Source organism: Petaurus breviceps, unplaced genomic scaffold, assembly GCF_028583685.1.
Source record: "Petaurus breviceps papuanus isolate PSGF00001 unplaced genomic scaffold, PetGlider_PUasm1.0 38, whole genome shotgun sequence".
Lineage (NCBI taxonomy): Eukaryota > Metazoa > Chordata > Mammalia > Diprotodontia > Petauridae > Petaurus > Petaurus breviceps.
In genome coordinates, this window is record NW_027186304.1 from 73095345 (window position 1) to 73116588 (window position 21244).

General features: G+C 37.0%; 1 protein-coding gene and 1 long non-coding RNA gene across 18 annotated transcripts in view; one reads left to right on the top strand and one right to left on the bottom strand.

The window, feature by feature from the left end:
* Positions 1-4477, bottom strand: part of LOC138170592 (uncharacterized) — a 72095-nt gene extending 67618 nt beyond the window's left edge. For all 14 annotated transcript variants that reach the window (XR_011170678.1, XR_011170675.1, XR_011170681.1 and 11 more), the window contains exons 1-2: positions 4349-4477; positions 3963-4250 (exon numbers count right to left, since the gene is read on the bottom strand). This is a non-coding gene — a long non-coding RNA (uncharacterized lncRNA). The remainder of the gene's footprint in view (positions 1-3962; positions 4251-4348) is intronic.
* Positions 4478-4543: 66 nt separating this feature from the next.
* Positions 4544-21244, top strand: part of YTHDF3 (YTH N6-methyladenosine RNA binding protein F3) — a 46490-nt gene continuing 29789 nt past the window's right edge. Inside the window, exons 1-5 of one of the 4 annotated variants that reach the window (XM_069100020.1) lie at positions 4546-4853; positions 5327-5351; positions 7338-7425; positions 11386-11471; positions 16289-17890. In XM_069100020.1, the coding sequence (XP_068956121.1) occupies positions 16307-17890 (1584 nt within the window). In that variant the 5' untranslated portion in view covers positions 4546-4853; positions 5327-5351; positions 7338-7425; positions 11386-11471; positions 16289-16306. Of the gene's footprint in view, positions 4854-5326; positions 5352-7337; positions 7426-9064; positions 9213-11385; positions 11472-16288; positions 17891-21244 lie in introns of all 4 variants that reach the window. The other 3 variants (XM_069100019.1, XM_069100018.1, XM_069100021.1) reach the window with 3 other exon arrangements.

Consider the following 21244-nt stretch of genomic DNA (forward strand, 5'->3'; position numbering starts at 1 on the left):
TTTTGTTTTGTTTTTTTTTCTGAAGGCACCATTCTCCTTCCAGTCTTAGGTTCATAAGCCTGGAATTATACTGGCCTTCTCATTGTCTCTCACCTCACATATCCAACTAGTTAGCAAATCTTGCCATTTCTATCTTATGACATCTTTCATATCTGACCCCCTTCTATCTATTCACTCAGCTATTACAGGGCCTCAACACCTCTGGCTGAGATTATAACAGCTTCCTAACTGGTCTCCCTACCTCCAGTCTCTCACTACTCTAATTTATTCTACACACAACTGCCAAAGTAATTTTCCTTAAGAGCAGATCTCACTATGACTCTTCTAATCAACGAATTTCAGGTTTCCTACTGCCTTGAGAATATACATAAATAAAATATAAACTGATCAGCTCTGTAAGTATTTTTATTTTGAAACTGCTCATGACTCACTAGGTTTTGGGACACCACTTTCTCCTGATTCTCCTCCTATCCGACTGATCCTTCTTAGGCACCCTTGCTGGATCCTCATCCATGCCCTCTAACTGTAGGTGTCCCACAGGGTTTGGTCCTGGGCCCTCTCCTCTTCTCCTTTTATACTACTTCACTTAATGATCTCATTAACTACCATGTATTTAATGACCAGCTCTACAGTGATGTTTCTCAGATCTACCTATCCTGCCCAAACCTTTCTGCTGAAGTCTAACCTCACGTCTCCAACTGCCTTTCAGATATCTCAAACTGGATGTCAAGGAGAAATCTTAACCCAACGTATCCAAAACAGATTTCATTATCTGTCCCCCTAAACCCTCCCTACCTTCTACCTTCTCTACTGCTGTATCAAGCAACACTATCCTCCTGTCCCTCAGGCTCACTGTCTAGGAATTATCCTTGACTACTCACTATCTCTTACCCTGCTTGATTGAATAATCAAGTCTCAAATGTCTCATTTTACTACCCAAAAATTGACCAATCAATCTTGTCAAAGCCTGTTGGTTAAACCTTTGCAACATCTTTTGAATATGCCTCCTTCTCTCCTCTGACACTGTCATCACCCTGGTTCAGTCCTTCACCAGTTCACACCTGGACTACTGAAGCCTGCTGGTGGCTTGCCTCTTGTCTTCCTCTCTAATGCATCCTCCATTCATCCAAGAAAGTGGTTTTCCTAAAGTGTAGGTCTAACCATGTTATTTTCCTACTCAATAAATGCTAGTGACTCCCTATAATTTTCTGGGTCAAACACAAAATCCTCTATTTGGAATGCAAAGGCCGTCATAACCCTATTTTCCAATCTTCTTAGACCTTATTTCCCATCCACTAAGCTTCAATCCAGTGACACTGGCCTCCAAGCTATGAACAAGAGATTCTATGGAGACAGAACCAACCATTTTCTCTGGCTCCCCTATGACTGGAAGGCTCTCCCTACTCAGTTTGACATATTTACCTCTCCAGATTTCCTTTATGTCCCAACTATAATCCCATCTTTTACTGGAAACCTTCCCCAGCCTCTCTTAATTCTACGGTCTCCCCTCTCTTAATTATTTCCTATTCATCCCACACAAATCTTGCTTTGGACATGTTTGTTTGCATTTTGTTATCCCCATTAGACTGTAAGCTCCTTTAGGACAAGGACAGTCTTTTGCCCCTTTTTGTATTCCCAGTGCTTAGCACCATACCTGGAACATAGGAGACCCTTAATTAATGTTTATTGATTGACTGAACTAGTCCATTAGAATGGAAGCTCATTAAGAGTAAAATCTGTTTGATCCTCTTTACTAGTATTCCCAGTGCCTGGCACAGTGTTTAATGAATTCTTGCTGATTAAGTCAACATTAAATGTTTGCTGAAACTGAATTATATAGAATCAAGAAATCAATTATATAGAATCAACAAAGAAATTATATAGCATCAATTATATAATATCAAATTCCAAATATTATTAGAAGATAGGGAAATGACCATCTTATATATGGAATGATTAAAGGAATGGAGAATGTGCAACCTGAAAAAAAAAAAGGGAGATAGGACAATTACATTCAAATTTAAAAGTAACTCATAACCTGTAATAAACAGGCGTTACAACAGCTTAGCTTAATTAGAACTATGAATGAACTTTACAAGAGAGGTAGAATTTAACTACATAAGAAAAAGAACAAGATCTGCCTAACAGTGGCATAAGAGGAGAATGCCTCATTTTACTACCCAAAAAAGTATTCCATCTGAGGTAGGCTGAGACCCAAATAATCTTTAAGATTCCAATCTAAATTTTTATGGGTCTTTCATATTAAGGTCAAAGAACAGCAGAACAAAACTGTTTCTTTAACTATGCTTTTGTGCTACTCAACAATCTGGTTTCAGTAATTTTACTTATTTTCACATAATGCTTAACAGGAAAGTTATGCCAAACACGTTTGATGTTTTGTAGGCATAGCATTTACATTATTTTGTAATTGAGGGGAAAAGCAGTTATCTTCATTCCATAAGAGTTGGGTTCCAGTCCAGTTATAGTTACATAATCTTGGGCAAGTCACTTCACTCCAACCAATCACTTTCATCTATTAAATGAGGGGTTTCAAAACAGATTAGTGGAATTTAAAAAAAACAAAACAAAACCAGGTCACACAATTGGGAAGATGTATGCATCCAGAGGTAACAGTATGAGGTATCTTAAGTCTTACTGGTCTGACTAAAGTCCTTTTATACTGGATAATTAAAAAATCTTTTTGCCAAACATGGAGGAGGAGGAGGTGCTGGGAGAGGAGCCAGGCCAACTGAAATTCTGTTGAAAGCCTGCAGACCATGAGTTTATGACAGCTCAGTGAATAAGGCAACCTCCCTCCCCTTCGCTTGGATTCACTTCCCCCCCAACTCCCACAGACAACACACACACAATAAACTGTCTTACTACCTAAACTTTACATTTATCCTTATTGCACAGCAAATAATACAACAAAATTTTCACTGACCCTGGCCCACAGAAGGCACTAAATGTTTACTGATTATTGATTTTACAAATATCATCTCTTTTTGATGAGGTACAGGCTCTGGGAACCCCCTTGAGCTCTTGAACCCCTAACCCTATATCTCAACATTTTATAGTTCCCTGACCTCAAAACTTTGATACTCACTAGGATCCTGGGAGTTAGGTGTCATCATCGTCCCTATTTTACAGAAAGGAATACTGAGAATGAGAGATTAAATAACTTGTCTATGGTTACATGACTAGTAAATTTCAGAAGTCAAATTTGAATTCAAGACTTCCTGCCTCCAAGTTGAACACAGTATCTACTTCAAGGCCTGGCTGCCTAAAACGTGCTGAGAAAGGGTCACAAGGCTTAAATAAGACAGCCAAGGACAGGAAGATTAAGAATCCTGGAGAGATACAGAGAGGTCCTGATCGGTCCAAATGACAAATTCTCCCTCATGCAGTTGCATTAATTCAAATTCACACGGCATATTTCCATTGAGCTGGAATCAATTACGATATTTTTAATAATCCCAACTTCGAATCCATACAACCGCTTCCAGGGGATTAATTTTGTCAAACTAATGGGGGCCCAGCAGTAACATCTATCTCACAGGATTGTTGCGCAGGCCAAAACAAGTAAATTATAAAAACATCCATTATTACCTGCCAGGAGGCACAAGTGATGGTTATCATTAACACAAATCTTAGTGGGGAAGAAGCGGGAGGATTAAATGGGGTAGCTCCATTTTCTTTAAGAATTAGGCCAAACAGAAAGGTTTTTGTTGTTGTTGCTGTCTGGAAAAGTGGAGGTCCAATGAAAGGATAATGGACTTGAGCACCGCAGGGGGTCCTCAGGGTACAACAACTACCTAAGCATAAATTTGAGGGACCCCCCCCACAGGCATTCACCCCACCAGCCCCAGTCCCGTGGCCCTCTGCACTGTCCCCAGGACAACTGTCTCAGTCGCTAATAAAGAATTTAGGGGGACGCCCGCCCCCAAGCTACACCCACTTACCCGAGGAGCAGAGGGGCTGTGGGGGAGGGAACCCGAACCGCTGCTCCTCGATTAGCTTCTTCGGCTGGGACCACGATCCCAGGCGCAGACCCAAGCCCCGCTAACAGGCCTAAGCTAGTACCGTCACTGGCCTGGGTATCCTCGCCTAGCTTCGCAGCCTTCGGGTGACCTCGGACAGCTCACAGAGAAGAGTCAACAGTCCTGCCTCGCCTGCGCGTGCGCACCAGGACGCCACGTGCCTCGCCCACAAGTCTCTCACATGCTTCAATCTTGTTCTAGGGCTCCTTCCTTCCGGGCGAGGAGGAGGGTGTTAGTAAACCCAAGTGCAACACGCCCCCTCGCCCACCCTCCCCTCCCCTCCCCTCCCCTCCCCTTCCCGGACTCACAAAAGGGTAGAGAGGTCTCTGCGCGTGCTTCCTCGTGGGACGAGATTCCATTTCCGCTTCCGGAAATAAGGCCTTGAGGAGTCCCTCTCACGTGATGTGGAGGCGGGGAGGAGGAGCAAGACTTGGTGGCGGGCGGGTGGAGGGAAGAGAAGAGGTCAGCGCGGACGTCAGAGTGGGGAGCGGAAGGTCAGGGCTGCTCGGAGCGGAAGTGAGACGGGTAGTCTGTCCGCCATTGTGGACCCAAGGAGCGGAGTGCGAGAGAGAAGAGGAACGGGCAAGCGGAAAGCAGGGGCCCCCCTCCTCCGTCTCCCCTGTGCAAGCCTCCTTTCTTCCTGGCCTCGCAAGCCAGCGGCGGCAATAGGGACAATCACTTGGCGGAGGGCGGCGGCCGACGGCTGGGAGTGCACGGGGAGAGGCCCAGGCGGCGGCGGCGGCGGCGGCGGCGGCATCAGCAGCAGCAGCTCTCGGGTTGCGGTGAAGAATGTCAGCCACTAGCGTGGATCAGGTGAGGAAGCCGAGGCCTCCGCCCGACGAGGCCCCAAACCCCGGGGATCCACCCTTAAGTGGAGATCCGGCTTCTCCTCCCCGCTGCTGCCGGCCCCATAACGGTGCTGCCCGCCCGCCGGGCTCCAGCAGCTGCCGGCGGTGCCGCTGCTCGGGCCGGAGCCGGCCGCGGTGTAGGCGCTGGGCCGCAGACAGAGGCAGTGATCGCGTGTTCGGTGCTGAAGTGGAGAGAACTGCCGGGCTGTAGGACTCGGCCTGGGGGACACTGTAGAGACTAGGCGAAAGCTAGGAGATAGGTCAGGAGTGGTTGGTAGACGGCTTAAAGATGGTGGAAGGGTGGGGGATGGTGGGGTGTGTTAATTTTACTCCAATTAGTTAAGAATAACTTGGATTTGGTGATTTCTTTGATTAACACGCTTTTCCCCCCTCCTTCCTCTCTCCCTCACTACAACCGTTCTTCATCTTGTTACACAGAGACCTAAAGGGCAAGGAAATAAAGGTGAGCGTGAATTGTTTATTACCTAAATATTGTTTCCTATTGGGTGAATCTTAAGGCTGGAGTGTTGGCTTATTTTTTTTCCTTCTTTATACTTTAAATAGAAACATACTAATCGGACTAAGGGCACCTTTAATAAGTTCAGATGCCACCCAGACTTTCAGCATTTTCCCGCCTTGCATTTACCTTTTGCAGAAGAGTGCAAAACAGATTTCCAAACCATATCCTTTTTCCCCTCCCCCCCAAGAGAAAAGGGTATTTATTTATGGTCACAGTGATAATTCCTAGTTGGTCAATCACATATGTGGTATTATATAATGCCCCAAAGTTTCTGCACTTGCATGTGTAGACAAGTTTGTTCTTAAAGTTGATGTCTTGTTTGACATCTCCAGGTTAATTGGATCGAAGTTGCAGCCCACTTAACATTCAACATGACACGTTAATGAAAATTGTTACGCTCTTAACCACAGGTTGTTCTAAAATAAGTTACCAAGAGTCAACAACACATGAGAAATCAAAATTGAGGTAGCATGCTTTCACTACATAATGGAATTTGTCTAGTGTGTCTTTTGAATCATGATAAAGGTTTGTTCTAATTTAGGAATAATTTGTGACCTAATAAACTTAAGTTATTGGTTATATGTATAAAGTTCAAGGCATCCTGAAAGTCTGACAATCAGTATTTAATACTGGAGATTTTTTTTCCCCTTCAAGGAATATTTTTTTTCCTTGTGACATGGTCCTGTGCAGTCAGCTGATGAAAACATGACAATCATGTGACATGAAGAAGTATGGAAAAATAACATTTTTCAAGGGAAGAGGATCAATTAAGTGATTTTTCTTTTTTTAAGTGAAGGCAATACATATCGCTGACCTGGTATTGTAGAGTTTGAAATTATTCAAACTAAAACTGTTTTTCTGATTCATTTTTCATTTTAATAGCAAATTTTTATTCCACTAAGCTATAATATAAGTTAATTTTCTTCTCACCTTCAATGTTCCTTAGATTCATCTTGAAAGATTATTTTTTGCATCACTATTTTAAACTTGATTAATTCTGAAATGTGGACCTGCCTTTCTCTAGTCATGTGGTTTTTTCATTTCATACCGTTTTGGACTAAACTTTTCTTGGTGTTAATTTTAGTATCAATCTTTCATTTATATGAAATTCTAAAATCATCTAAACTTGTGTAGTGTATTATAAATGATAAAAATTGTCATCTGTGTTAAACAGCTTATTTGTCTGTTTCATATAAAAACATTAGAAGTTCCACAATTAACTGGAGAGTATATGCATTCTTCCCTGAACCACCTCCCACATCCTCTTTATTTTCTTTCCTTCTCTTTTCCTTTTCTCCCTGCCATCTATCATTCACACACATTGATTTTTGAGATTAAAATTCCATTTTAAGGGTCTTTAGTGTAAGATGCATGTTGCCTATTTAATGTAACAAACCATCTTTTGGGGACTTTTATTTTAATTGGAGAACTTATATTTAGAGAATAAAGGAAGTGGCATTAACCCATTAACAATTCTTTACCAGTCTTCTTGCCTACTGGAAGACTTAGAAATTTGTATGTGTTTTTTAACTACTCACTTGGAATAATTGACTTAAATGGGGAAGTGGTTGAGTTGCTAAATATTTGTGTTTCCAGCTTTAAGGTAAGTAAACGAGTTTTAAAAGGTATATACAGTTTTTCCTAGCATAGTGTTTTAAAAAGGATATCAACTACATACAGTGAATTTGATTTTCAACTTATGTGGAAAAGTTGTCATAATGGCAGTTTTGTTATCTTAGATTGAAATTATTTCTTATGCTTCTAAACTGCAGTTTATTCTTTTGGACACTTGGAGTAAATATTTTTAATTGCATTTGATATTAATCCTTGAATGACACCTTTGTTCTATTGTCTTTAAAAACATAGAGAAAGTTTACTTGGGTAGTTCTTTATCCAAGAATTTTTCTTTCTTTCCCCCTTACTGTTCAGTTCATAGTCTCATCCATGGATAGAACGTTGGACTGGGAGTCCCAGGAGACCTGAGTTCTAATACTGGCTGTTGCTACTGACTTGCCAAGTGAGCTTGAACACATTTCACCTTTTGGTCAGAATTTTCCCTCCACCTGTAAAATGAAAATAGTAATATTAGCTATAAATCCCACTGGTATGTTATGAGGATTACTGTATTTACAGCAGTTTAGTATAATCTCTGGATTCTGTTGTATAAATTGGAAGGCATAACATGCCTATCAGAAAACATGTTTCATGTCATCTATGAGAAAACAAAGTTCTTTATGTTTTGTTGATTTCCTCTTCACTGCCTCATCGGTATCTGTCTGTACTTCAACAAAGATCTACGATGAAAGAGGGAAAAATTGGATTGTCTGAAAAATATTGGAAATTAATTTTGAAAACTGCTTTAAAATTGATATGTAAGTAGTGTATGTGCACCTAGCACACTTTTTTATGCTTCTTCAGAGGGAGGTATAAGAAGGAAGGAACCTGTAACTTAGTTTAATACATAAAAAAGTAGCAGCCATTAGTTATATACATACAGTAATTAAATAATGTTGGTAAAGTGCTTTGAACTCTAGTAAATACTTAAAATTTTAGAAGTTTTCCTCATATTAACAAAATAATCATTAGTGGTGGTGGGAAAAATACCACTGGATATTCTTAAAGGAGTATAAATTCAAGAAACCACTCCCTAATTTTTTTTTAATCATGAAACCATTTCATTTTACATACTCTTATGAATTAAAAGTAAAGCTATTTTTAAATTTTTCCTCAAACAAATGATAGGTTCAAATTGTAACAATTGATGGAAAATTTCCTGTGTTCATTACCGATGTATCCTGCTCTGTGTAATAGATGTACTCCCAACAAGTTTGTGTAAATTGAATTTTCAAAATTAGAGTCATTTCCCAGATCATGACAGAGATACTTTAGTTTAATTTATGATTAATTCTCGGTTATCAGTGACTACTTATATTTTTAGCATTGGGTTTCTCTGTCTTAATTACTGTGTTAAGTGATGATCTGAATAGAATATAGGAATAATTTGTAGGAAAATACTTGTGCTGTGGAAGATATTTGAAAGGAATTCCCTGCAATTTCTTTTGTAAGACAAGAGTCTGATGATACAATGTATTACCTATAATTTGTTAAATATTTTGATTTTGTATTTTCTTAAACATATTATACTTGTGTTAAGTTGAGGCCAACTCTTGATAAGATGAGAGTACAGGTGTTTAATTGAAATTCAAGGATAAATATCAAGTGTTTCCTAATTATTGGAACCTTTGTCATGGAACAGCAATGATCTGCTGTCACTTTCCCTTAAAGGCAGTATTGATAATGCAAAAAGCAGGGGAAGGACTAAGTATCAAATTACTTCTTGGAGTCCCAGGACATACTTTTCTTTTTCTACTGCAATTGTTTCATTGGTTTTATTGTTCCACAATTAGGCAAATACATAAAGTATACTCCTCCCCTAACAAGATGTGTACATATGCATTTGTATAATTGTCTTTAAAAAATTAACTTGAATTCAGACAGGGAATAAGCCTTGTATTTGAATGATTCTCCCTCCCCCTCAAAATTAAAAAAAAAGGCACTTTACTGTCATTATTTTTATTAATATTTCATTTTTATTAATCCTCAGAACATTCCTATGAGGAGATAGAGGGTATATGGTATTATCCCTGTTTTTGTAGGTGGGAAAACTTGATGCACAGATGTCTTGACTTTCCTAACTTCTTGGTGTAGTCAGGACCAGAACAAAGATCACCTGGCTCCTAAGGCCCATGTTCTATCTTGATTTGACTCTGCTCTATGGAGCAGAGTAAGCAGGCAAAGGATCATGTAAGTCATCTGTTCTCTTTTCATTGAAGAAGATTTTCGGCACTACTGGACTGTTGGATTTCTGGTCTGGAGCTTTGAATATCAAAATAATTGTATTGTAGCTAAGTGATATACAAAAACTAAACCAAAAGATTTAAAAGCTAAACCAAAAGACTGTTCCAGAAAAATATTTTTAAAAAGATGTATTCATATTAAGGGTTTTGATTTAACCTTAAATGACTTTGAGATTCAGTGAAAAGTATAATTCATATTCTAATTTTATGTAAATTGCTTGTCAGTATGAGTAAATTATTTTTGATAAAACCTTTTCCTTTAGGCTGACATTCCTTGAATGGTATTTTTAGAAATTTGTAGATATGTTTATGTATCATTTTAAGTTCACCAGTCATATTTAGATAAATTTGAAGGGGGTAACTTTACATATTTGAAGACTGTTCTCGTATGTAGGATATTCATTATGATCAAAATCTCTACTGAGGAAAATGAAGAAATGGATCAAAATGGGCGATAGAAAATATTTAGGCTAATTCTGATGAAAACCTTCTGTACTTTAATTCTTAAATTCTGAACAGGTTTATGGGAGGTATTGGAATATTATTCCCTGAGCACTGAAAATTATAGGAATATATAATTATTTGCTTGGAACTGTTAGATTTTTTAAATGGTTACTGTTTCTTGGTAATAGAAGAATAGACAATACTTTCTGCATCACTCTATGTGGTATATCTAGAATAAAGGACCTGTTTGTTTTAAGAGGTAATTAGCAGGAACTATAACTAAAAATTTTTTTAAGGGACTAAATTTCATATACTGAAGAGGTCCAGTCTTTTACAGTGCTGACACCAGGAACAAAACTCAAGGAACCATCCCATTTATTCCTGGTTTCCTAAATAGTTTTCAGTTGACACAACCCTGGATATAGCATAGCATAGGTTGTTTTGCTGATCTAGACACAGTTGGTTGAGCTGCCTTGGTATGGAGCCAGAAGCATGTCAACCTTTCTGTGCAAAATCCTTCCATATTGCTATGTATCAAGAACATGAAGCACTTAATGTTGCTAACCATTCGTATTTTGCAGACCTCAGTGTAGCCCAAACTTTCTGTATTACCTTGCTGCTTGTTAGACACTCAGAAGCCCTTTCATGAGCCATTGATTATGTGTCACCCTCAAGTTTTGTATAAACAAGATTCAGGCTAAAAGCTGGTCAGAAGTTGAACTAATGTGGCAATAGTGTTGGACAAATTGTACCAGCCTGCTAGTTTTTTAGTTTAGAGGAAATGTTTGTACCATGATATACTCAAATAACCTGTTCTTATTTTTACCCAGTAACGACTCTTAGCTGGACCAAGAACTGGCAGTATTCTAAATTTTTGTGATGTTAAACATTTGGCTTTACAAGCCAGACGTTAAAATCATGGGGGCACTAGTGTATAAAAGTAACCAGCTTAGTACCATTGGGTATAGGAGCAATTATCATAACAATTTTTGATATCTTCACTTCTATTTTAGTGTGGAATCCTTTCTTGAACTATGTTCAATCCCTTTGTGATTTTTAGATTTTTTTCTAAAATGCAGAAAAAAATTTCTTTCACTAATTTTATTTTTTAAATACTGGTTTTCCCGGTTACTTTGGGTCTACCCAAGCAATAATTTTGGAATAACCAGAGTTAGTGATATTTTATAAAGTTCTATTTTGTTTTGATTCAAGTTCTGTGCGATTTTACTCGACTTTCTGCTTCCCCTGCAAACAGGATAAAAATGAACTTACTTAAAATAGATATTGAGGGATAACAGGTTCAAATGTAATAATATTTGCGTGGTTGGGATATTTTGTTAGTAATATTTTTATATGGTCATTTGCAAGAAAGCAGATCATATTTCCTTTGGCTATATCATGTATGTGTAAAATATACTTTTGTTACCTTGGAGGAGGGCAGGGGACAGATTTCAGAATAAGCAACGTTCAGGTTGTTTAGTCACAAAGTAAATAAATTTCTGGCACTTAAATACTTACTTGTTTCAAAGGCAATTATTAATATGAATGCAACATAGATTTTTTTTCTGATTTATATTGAACAAGAATGAATCTATTTGGTTGTTGTGTGACTATTTTAAGACATTGAGTAGTGCTTCATGAAAGCCACCAGTAGCTTATCAGTCTTACTTTTTTAGTTTCAGTACAAAATGGTTCGATTCATCAGAAAGATGCTGTGAATGATGATGATTTTGAGCCATACCTAAGTAGCCAGACAAATCAGGTAAGTGTATCCTTATTCCTGAAATGATAATCTGGAAGTCTTCTGACATTTTTCTCTTTGTTATACAGAATGTAAACTTCTGTATAAGAAGATTATGTGCAAACTTTTAAAAATGATTTTTATTAACACAGGCAAGAACAGATTAATAAGTGAAAATATCTGTAGCATGAATTTAAAATTCGAGTTGCTATGATAGATAATGTAGGACTATATATTTTACCTTCTGTGTAAAGATGTAATCTTCAGACACTATGGTCTTCTAGAAAATATACTACGTAGACATATTTCAGAATCTTAAGATCTGTTTTATAGAAAAGGAGTAAAAGATGAATTAACGATATCCTTGGGGTTTTTTTTGTTTTTTATTTTTTTGAGGAAGGAGATGACTGAAATACAAGATTTGATGTTTTTTAGTTCACGTGGGCATTACTTCACAATAAAGTAGAATTGAAAATTAAAACAGTTTTTTAGAAATTTCAGGTGAAAAAAAAATCTTGCCTGCTCCTGGATTTTCTGACAATTACCATATTTGAAATATCTCATGTTTTTATTACTGATTACAATAGTACTTTTAATTTTTTTTTTAGAGACGCATTTTTTCTTTAAATAATTGTGGTGACTTTTGAGAATCATGAATTTATTTTGTTACCAAATGAAACATATCTGTTCATCAAGTATAGTTCTTATTTCATTGTTCAAAAATTGGCATGTTCATAGAATCTTAGAAATTTATATTAGTCCATTTTAATAGAATATTTTAATGTTTTTATTTATTTTAGACAAAACTTTCTACATTAAAAACATTTTGGGAGATGGTGTGAATGTTAAGTTAATTGCTGGAATAAATCAGTATTTAAAACTTCATGTTGAATCGGCTTTTAATTTTTTATTTGTATATTATTTCTAATTCATTTAAAAATGAACTTTGTTATAGTTTGTAGTAGATAACAAAAATACACATTTGATTAAAAAAGGTGAACTAGCAGTCTACTTGGATGATCTCAATTATGATGAAAGTAATTTAAATAAATTATACTTAATAAGAATTGATCTGTTTTACAATTGATTAAAATAGTTTGGTTTTAATGGCTTTAATAATTAACATTTTACATGCTTTATTTTAACTTTAGCTTACCTCATCTTAAAATTCAATTGTGTATATAATGTAATCATACTGAAATGCCATTTTATTAAATTGATTGGAAAGTTGAAATTGTCTTTAACAATGACAGATGGATGTCACTTAATACAGTAGAATAATTTTATGGAACAAATCCTAGACAAGGTAGGATAGCAGCTTTTTGTGCTTTTTTTGTAGACTTATAGAAATTTGTCCACGTTTCTTACCAGCTTCCCAGATAACATTTCTCACAGAAGAATTCTAATTGTAAAATAAGCTCATTTATCTTGAGAGCATCAATAGTGTTTTCTGGTTAATAGAGAATTTCTAAATATGAATATGTCTAAAAAAGTAATGACTTATTTATTTTCTTTCGGGCCACAGAATGATTGCCATAACACTAAGAACCATGTTGAAAATAACTATCTTCTATCTGTTCAAAAGGCATTGTGGTGCCCCTGAGTAGTGGTTTTTGAAACCTGGTAATATTAAAATTTTATTAAGGCTTTTTTTTATCATATCCCTGTCATTTTTCAGTAACTTCTTTCATAGAGTTTTCCTTTTTAAGAAAGAAAAACAAGCAAAAATGGACATCAACCATGTCTAACAATGTGTAGCATTATGCCTGTGTAGTTTACTCCCTCTGTAGCAAGAAGAGGAAAATGTTTCACCAACCATTTGGATTCAACATTATTTAAATATAATAATTTCCAAATTTATTTTTAATTGCCAATATACTAGATTAGAAAGCTTTTTACTGTCAGCTGGTACATCTGCAGAAATGTGAGATGTTAGATATTTTACAGAGTATTTTATAGGATAACTTTTTTTTTTTTGAGGGCAATTGGGGTTAAGTGACTTGCCCGAAGTCACACAGCTAGTAAGTCTGTTAAGTGTCTGAGGCCACATTTGAACTCGGGTCCTCCTGACTTCATGGCCGGTGCTCTATTCACTGTATCACCTAGCCGCCCCTTGCATAACTTTAGAATGTTTTCAATTTCATACATGGAATTAAGTTGTGCTAATTGTCATTCTAACAACAGTAAATTTGAATATTAGAAAATCACTGGCTTATGTTATAATACTTTCAAGTAAACACAATGATTAGTGATAAACTAATACAAGTTCTTTCTAGCATTTGCAATACCTATATGAAAAGAGTACAAATGTGTAACATGTTTTATGTTGTTTTCTTCCATCTATAATGAAGGGATGTTTTGTATGTATCCCATCAACATTAAAGTATATTTTCTCAGTTTGTGTCCTGTTCATGTTTATTTGATAGGGTATAAATTATGTCTCCTAATTGGATGGGATCTGGATTCTAGTCCTAATTCTTTTTTGTTTATTTTTATTTTTTGCTTTTTGGAGAGGGGAAGGTAGGGTTGTGACTTCCCCAAGGTCACAAGACTAGCTTTGTGTTAAGTGTCTAAGGCCTGATTTGAGCTCAGGTCCTCCTGACTCCCAGGGCCAGTGCTCTATTCACTGTGCCACCTAGCTGCCCCCTAATTTTTTTTTTTAACTAGGCAATCACTAAGATTCTTTCTTCTGAAAATCCTGTTAATAAGTGAATGTATAAGTTTGTTAGTTTTTTCCCAAATGTCTTTACTTTTGAAGTTAAAAATTTAAATTCTTTCACCTTCCCTCCTCAGTTTTACTGTTTCTAAAAGTAATCATTAAATAATCCCACTGTATTTAAAAATGTACTCGGCTAGTTATGCAGACTCTGCTTTGACTGACTAGGAATTCAGTCCTCAGGGGCGGCTAGGTGGCGCAGTGAATAGAGCTCCGGCTCTGGAGTCAGGAGGACCTGAGTGCAAAAAAAAAAAAAATTAAGCAGTGCAGGCCTCGAATTTGTAAATATGGGAAATGTTGTTATCTAAGGTATTGTAGAATGAATCCTTTTTCTTCAGAATACCCTTGATGAGAACAAAAAGTTAACTTCACCATTCTTCTAGAAATCTGAACTGATTGGGATTCCCCTCCCTCCCCAATAAACCCACAAGCATATCTTTTCTTTGCTTATTATAGCCATTAATTTTTTTTTCTCTGCCCCTGATTTTGTTCCCTGGCCTTCAGATTCAGGAAGTGTTTCAAGATTTGGAAGTAAGATATGGTCAAACTAAGCGTGTTAGTTATCTCATGTATACTTTGTTCTGTTTTGAACTACTGGAATAATTATATTGGCATAATTATATTGGGGCCATAAGTATGTCTTATATTCTCTAAATCACAATATCAGCCCTCAGCTCTTATCCCTGCTTTAAGGATGATTGTCCCTAAGGTTGTTATCTAATGAACTTTTTTTGTGCTCATAAGTTTTTATCAAATTTATTCAATTTTGCTTTTATCATATAATTTTTTTCTCACATGAGTTAAATATCAAAATTTTAATTTATATTCTAAAGATTTCAGAAAATGACCAACCAATTAAAATTTAGTGAAATAGCTCAATAAATTAGAGCATTGACTGCTTCTGTACAGTCTAGTATTCACCACTGTTGTTTCTAAGTTTTCCTTTAGTCCTGACTAGTAAGTAGATTTGAAACATCTCACAATTAACCTAATTAAATTAAAAATAACTTTAACAAGTGTTTGTGAATCTTATCAGGATGTGTCCTCTTATTCATAGAGTCTTAGAACAGAAATAATGAGATTTGAGTTTAAATCTCAACTCTGTATCTTCCTACCTCTCAGACTTTTGGGGTAGACCACTTACTCTTTTTAGATTTCACTTTCCTCATCTCTAAAAAGAGGGTGTTAAATTAGGTGTTCCATCTCTGACTTTCCTTTTTAACTCTTAGCTATCTGAAACTTAAAGCTTAAAGCAACATTATGTAATAGCACATGGAAAGTACCTTCAAGATCATCTGGTCCAATCCTTTCAATTTTCTTTTGTGGATATGAAACTTTAAAGAGGTTAAATGACTTGACCAGTATCACTGCTAATAAGTGGCAGAGTCAGAATTTGAAACTAGACCCTCTTGAGTCCAAATCCAGAATTTTTTCTTTGTTCCACCAGACTGCCTCCCAGTTCCCTTATTTTAGTATTTTAAAGATTAGGAAACCTGAGGCTTAGACACTTTAAGAGACTTGATCCAAGCTCATAGAGTAGAGCCATGATTATAATACTGGTCTCTTGACTTATTCAGATGTATTTCTATTTCCTCATGGTATATGTCTTGAGTAGTGTGTAAGTCAGCATGTTACAAATCAAATAATTTTAAATGTCCTGGAACAGCTTGCTATTTAAAGGATCATTGGAGGAAATACTCTGGTAAAAAATGTAAATAACCCCTAATTTAAGGAAAGGGTATATTTTTATTTTTATATATAGACAGTTCTTGCTTTTCATAAATTCATGTTGTGCAAATTTGACTTCCTGTATAGTTGTAGGACCAGGGGTAGCCACCAGTAGGAGCTCTGATGCAGCCCCCAGCCAGGGGTCTTCTCTTCCAGGCACTGACACTGCTTGGGCTATAGAATGTAGATCTGCAAAGAGGACCAGTCCACATGGTGCTCCACAAGGGGAGGGGCAAGTCTGCAGAAGGGTCTACTTATGCAAGAACTCTCTGTCCTAGATATGTTAAAATTGAGCTTACCTCATGTATTTTTTGGAGTAACTTGGGTTGTTGAAATTTGTTTGCCTATGAATAAAGATACATTTCACTACTGATTTGTGAATTTTCTTTTTCAGAGTAATAGCTATCCACCAATGTCAGATCCATACATGCCTAGTTACTATGCTCCATCCATTGGATTTCCGTATTCTCTTGGTGAAGCAGCATGGTCCACAGCTGGAGACCCACCTATGCCATATTTGACAACCTATGGACAGATGAGCAATGGTGAACATCATTATATACCTGATGGTGTGTTTAGTCAACCTGGGGCTTTAGGAAATACTCCCCCATTCCTTGGTCAGCATGGATTTAACTTTTTTCCTGGGAATGCAGATTTCTCTACATGGGGGACAAGTGGATCTCAGGGACAATCAACACAAAGTTCTGCTTATAGTAGCAGCTATGGTTATCCACCCAGCTCTCTTGGGAGAGCCATAACTGATGGACAGGCTGGATTTGGCAATGATACTTTGAGTAAGGTACCTGGCATTAGTAGTATTGAGCAAGGCATGACTGGACTGAAAATTGGTGGTGATATGACAGCTGCTGTGACAAAAACTGTAGGTTCCGCTTTGAGCAGTACAGGTATGACAAGCATTGCAGCAAATAGTGTACCCCCAGTTAGCAGTTCAGCACCAAAACCAACCTCTTGGGCTGCCATTGCCAGAAAGCCTGCCAAACCTCAACCTAAACTTAAACCTAAGGGCAATGTGGGAATTGGGGGACCTGCTGTACCACCACCTCCTATAAAGCATAACATGAATATTGGAACTTGGGATGACAAAGGGTCAGTGGTAAAAGCTCCACCCACCCAACCAGTTCTGCCTCCTCAGACTATAATCCAGCAGCCTCAGCCATTAATTCAGCCACCACCATTGGTGCAAAGCCAACTGCCTCAACAGCAGCCTCAGCCACCACAACCACAGCAGCAACAAGGACCTCAGCCACAGGCCCAGCCTCACCAAGTGCAGCAGCAGCAACCGCAGCAACTGCAAAATCGCTGGGTAGCTCCTCGTAACAGAGGAGTAGGTTTCAACCAGAACAATGGAGCAGGCAGTGAAAACTTTGGTTTAGGTGTTGTTCCTGTCAGCTCTTCACCATCTGGAGTAGAGGTACACCCAGTACTGGAAAAACTAAAGGCCATAAATAACTATAATCCCAAAGACTTTGATTGGAACCTGAAGAATGGACGTGTGTTTATAATCAAAAGCTATTCTGAGGACGATATACATCGTTCCATTAAGTACTCTATCTGGTGTAGTACTGAACATGGTAATAAGCGTTTGGATGCAGCTTACCGTTCTCTGAATGGCAAAGGTCCACTCTATTTACTCTTCAGTGTGAATGGCAGTGGACACTTTTGTGGAGTGGCTGAGATGAAGTCTGTTGTGGACTACAATGCCTATGCTGGAGTCTGGTCTCAGGATAAGTGGAAGGGCAAGTTTGATGTTAAATGGATCTTTGTCAAAGACGTTCCCAATAACCAGTTGCGGCATATTCGTTTGGAAAATAATGACAACAAACCAGTTACCAATTCAAGGGACACTCAAGAGGTACCCCTAGAAAAAGCTAAACAAGTGCTTAAAATAATTGCTACTTTCAAGCATACCACCTCAATCTTTGATGACTTTGCACATTATGAAAAGCGTCAAGAGGAGGAGGAAGCCATGCGTAGGGTAAGATGAGAATAAGTGCTGTACTAAAATAAATATATATATGTTTTTTTTTTTACAGAATTCTGGACTTACTCTTAAGATATTTTAGTGTTATTTTTTTTAATTGGTGCCTGATGACCAGAATATGTAGTTCTTGCCCAAAAATTAACAAATATTTGTTTTTGACTTGTGGCGTTTGTGATAATCTATGAAATAAAAGCTCTATATTCAGTGTGATGATTTAAATGAGCATACCTATGTGTGCCACTTAAAAGACATCAAGTCCAACATTTGATAATTTGATTTTCTAAAACAACAATTGGAGGGATAAAGAACGGTTAATGTTTACAAAATAATTACTTGGTTTGCCAATAAATCATTTCAGGGTTCCTTGATAAATAGCTAGTGTTTAAAATATTTAGTTGATAACAATATGTTTTACATACAGCTTTTTAAGACTAGGCTTCCTTTTCTTCCTCACTCTTGGCCATCATACTTGGCAACATCAGAATCTATCGTTTGAATCATGATCTCTTAGTTTGATCAACCCTCAACACTTACTTCACTTCACCTCAGCCATATACCAGGATGCTCACGTGTTAAACTTTACCATCGTTTGAAATCATCTTACCTGCAAAATCATAAACTCTGAAATTCTTCTCTCCATGTAGACTGCTATCTTTCTAACATTCCTACTGTATCACTACTAAATATGTTCTTTATGCTTAACTCTTAATCTTCCCTATTCTCTTGTTCCATGGCTTCACTTCCTTCTTATTAATCCCATAGCTTTTGAAATAAAAAAAATTCTTACCCTTAAATCCTTTATCTTTCCTCTCTTTCCACCCTTTTAATTCTTAACTCTGGAACACCCCTACCAGATACTTTTCTGTACCTGCTATTGTGTACTGCTGAAAGAAATATCAGAATCCTACTGATTAGGATAACTGCAAATTCATGATACTTGAGACCCTTGCTTACTGCTTAGCCTTCCTTTTATTTATCTCATGAATCAATCACATTTACAATCTAAAACACCTCACTATTACTTCTGTAGACCTCCCACTCTCCATCCCACCCCCAGAAAAAGACCTCATCTCACTGAAAAGGTTGAAGCCATCTGTGGCTTTATGATATAACTGAAAAGTTGTTGGGTTGGGAGTCAGGAGAGACCTGGGTTTAAATCTCATTTTTGACATACACAAGCTGTATGACCTTTAGCAAATCACATGATTTCACTGTGTCCCAGTTTCCTCATCTTTAATTACCTCTCATGCACACCTTAGAAGTTTTTGTGAGTATCAAATGAAATAATATAAATGACATTGCTAACCTTAAAGAGATTTGTTATATAAATGACAACTGTCATCATTAGCACGTCCTCCTAGCATCCATACTTAAAGTCCTTATCCTTCCTCTCTTTTTTTCAAATCTCCTTCTTGTCATCATTCTGTTTTTGCCCTTGTTCTGATCTCTAATGTATAGGAATGTGCTTCATTTTGGTCATACCCTTGAACTTGCATGCATGCACTGTCCTTTTCACAAGTAGCTCCATCCTACAAATGTGCTCAAAACTTCTTATCCTCAAAAAACTTTTCCTTTTGCTCCTTTAGACTAGGGCGTCTTAATTTTGTGTGGGTCCTGCATCTCTTTGGCAGTTTGAAGAATCCAGAGAACCCCTATGTATTGTTGCATACATTCATAATTGAAGGAAATGGTAAACCTCAGTTAGAGGTTAATGAAAATAATGGTAATTTTTTTCCCAAGTTCAGGGCCCCCTTAATCTTTCCTTAGACTCCCAGCTTAATTCTCCAGTGTTACTTTTCTAGAATAGTAGGTACTTGCTTTTGCTCCTCCCTTGATTTTAATTCAGTCAACAAATATTTTTTGAGCCCATTATACATCTATTTAGTGTATTAGCGAGCTAAGTGCTGGAGATACAAAATGAAATAACCTTTGCTATCAAGTAATTTACATTCTACTAGGGAAGACATACATATATAGACGAACATAGGTATATGTATACACACACCATATACAAAGTGCGTACAGAGCAGTTGTTTGAGGGTAGGGGAAGACAGCAACTAGCTGTGGGCAAAATTGGAAAAGACTTCATTTTGAAAGTGGTCCTTGAGCTGAGTTTTGAAGGAAACTCTTACCTTTTTTGCTTACTTATATGACTTTGCTCTATACAATTGAAGCTCAGGTCTCACATCAACAAATTCCTTATGGTTTACAATAAGATTTTTTCTATTTGGATTCTGCATATCTATCCTCTGTGACCATACATGTTGCAGTCCCATATTAATATTTGAGTCTATGCCCATGATATTCATGTGATGTAAATCAGTGATATGAAATTAACTATTAAAATTCAATTAAGTTTTCATTAGTACATCTGGTCTGCATATGTTGAGTAGTACTAGTGTTTCACTTCAATTTCTTTTTTATTCCTATGCTTCTTACTTCAATAGTTGTCACCTGTTGTAAGATTTTATGCAGAAATAGCTTGCTGGAGGGTGATTTTCTCTCATTGGGCTTTCATATGTATATCTTCCTACTTTTTTTCCATCCCATCAAAATAGAAAAGTTCTTAGTTAAGAACATAAAAATTTTTAAAGCATCATTGGAGACTAGAAGCATGTACACACTACAGGCCTAGCATTTTGTCTGTTTGCCAGAATGAAGACATGATATCCCTAGACATTGACATTTTTGAAAGCTTCTCTTTCATATGGACTCTTGAATATTAGTAGGTATCTCAGGATTATATCATGTTGATACAGATAATTAGCCATTAAGCTCCACCTTCCTTATTGAAATATAAGGAAAAAAAAAGCAAAATCTAAATCCATATAGCCTTATACCAGTTATATAAATATTTCCCCCCCCCCTAGATTTAAGGTTTAATTGCTATAGAATTTAAGATGAAAAACTTCATCTACCAATGCAGATAAGCAGCTGTTCTGTTTGTAATTCTTAAAGAGTTATTTAAGGGGACTGAGTAGTTAAGGGAACTTCATACAACCTGTATGTATTAGAAAGAGAGACAGACAGACTGGCTTGATCTTACATGTTTTTGACTAAGGCTGACTCTCCATTATGTCATATTGCCTTTCACCAGTGAGCTACAATTTTAAGTACTATTTTCTTGTATATAGCTCATTGATAGGTTTGATCTATTGATGGTGCTAATGAAGCCTTAACTCAAATTCCTTATGTGCAAAGTAGAGATGATACTTGGACTACTTATTTCACAGAATTATGAAGAAACCCATTTCCTCCTGTTATCCACCAATTTTTTTCTAAACCTTTCCCCCCCAAAATGTTTTTTTGAGGGACTGGGTAGTGAGGTCATGGAAAGATGATACAATA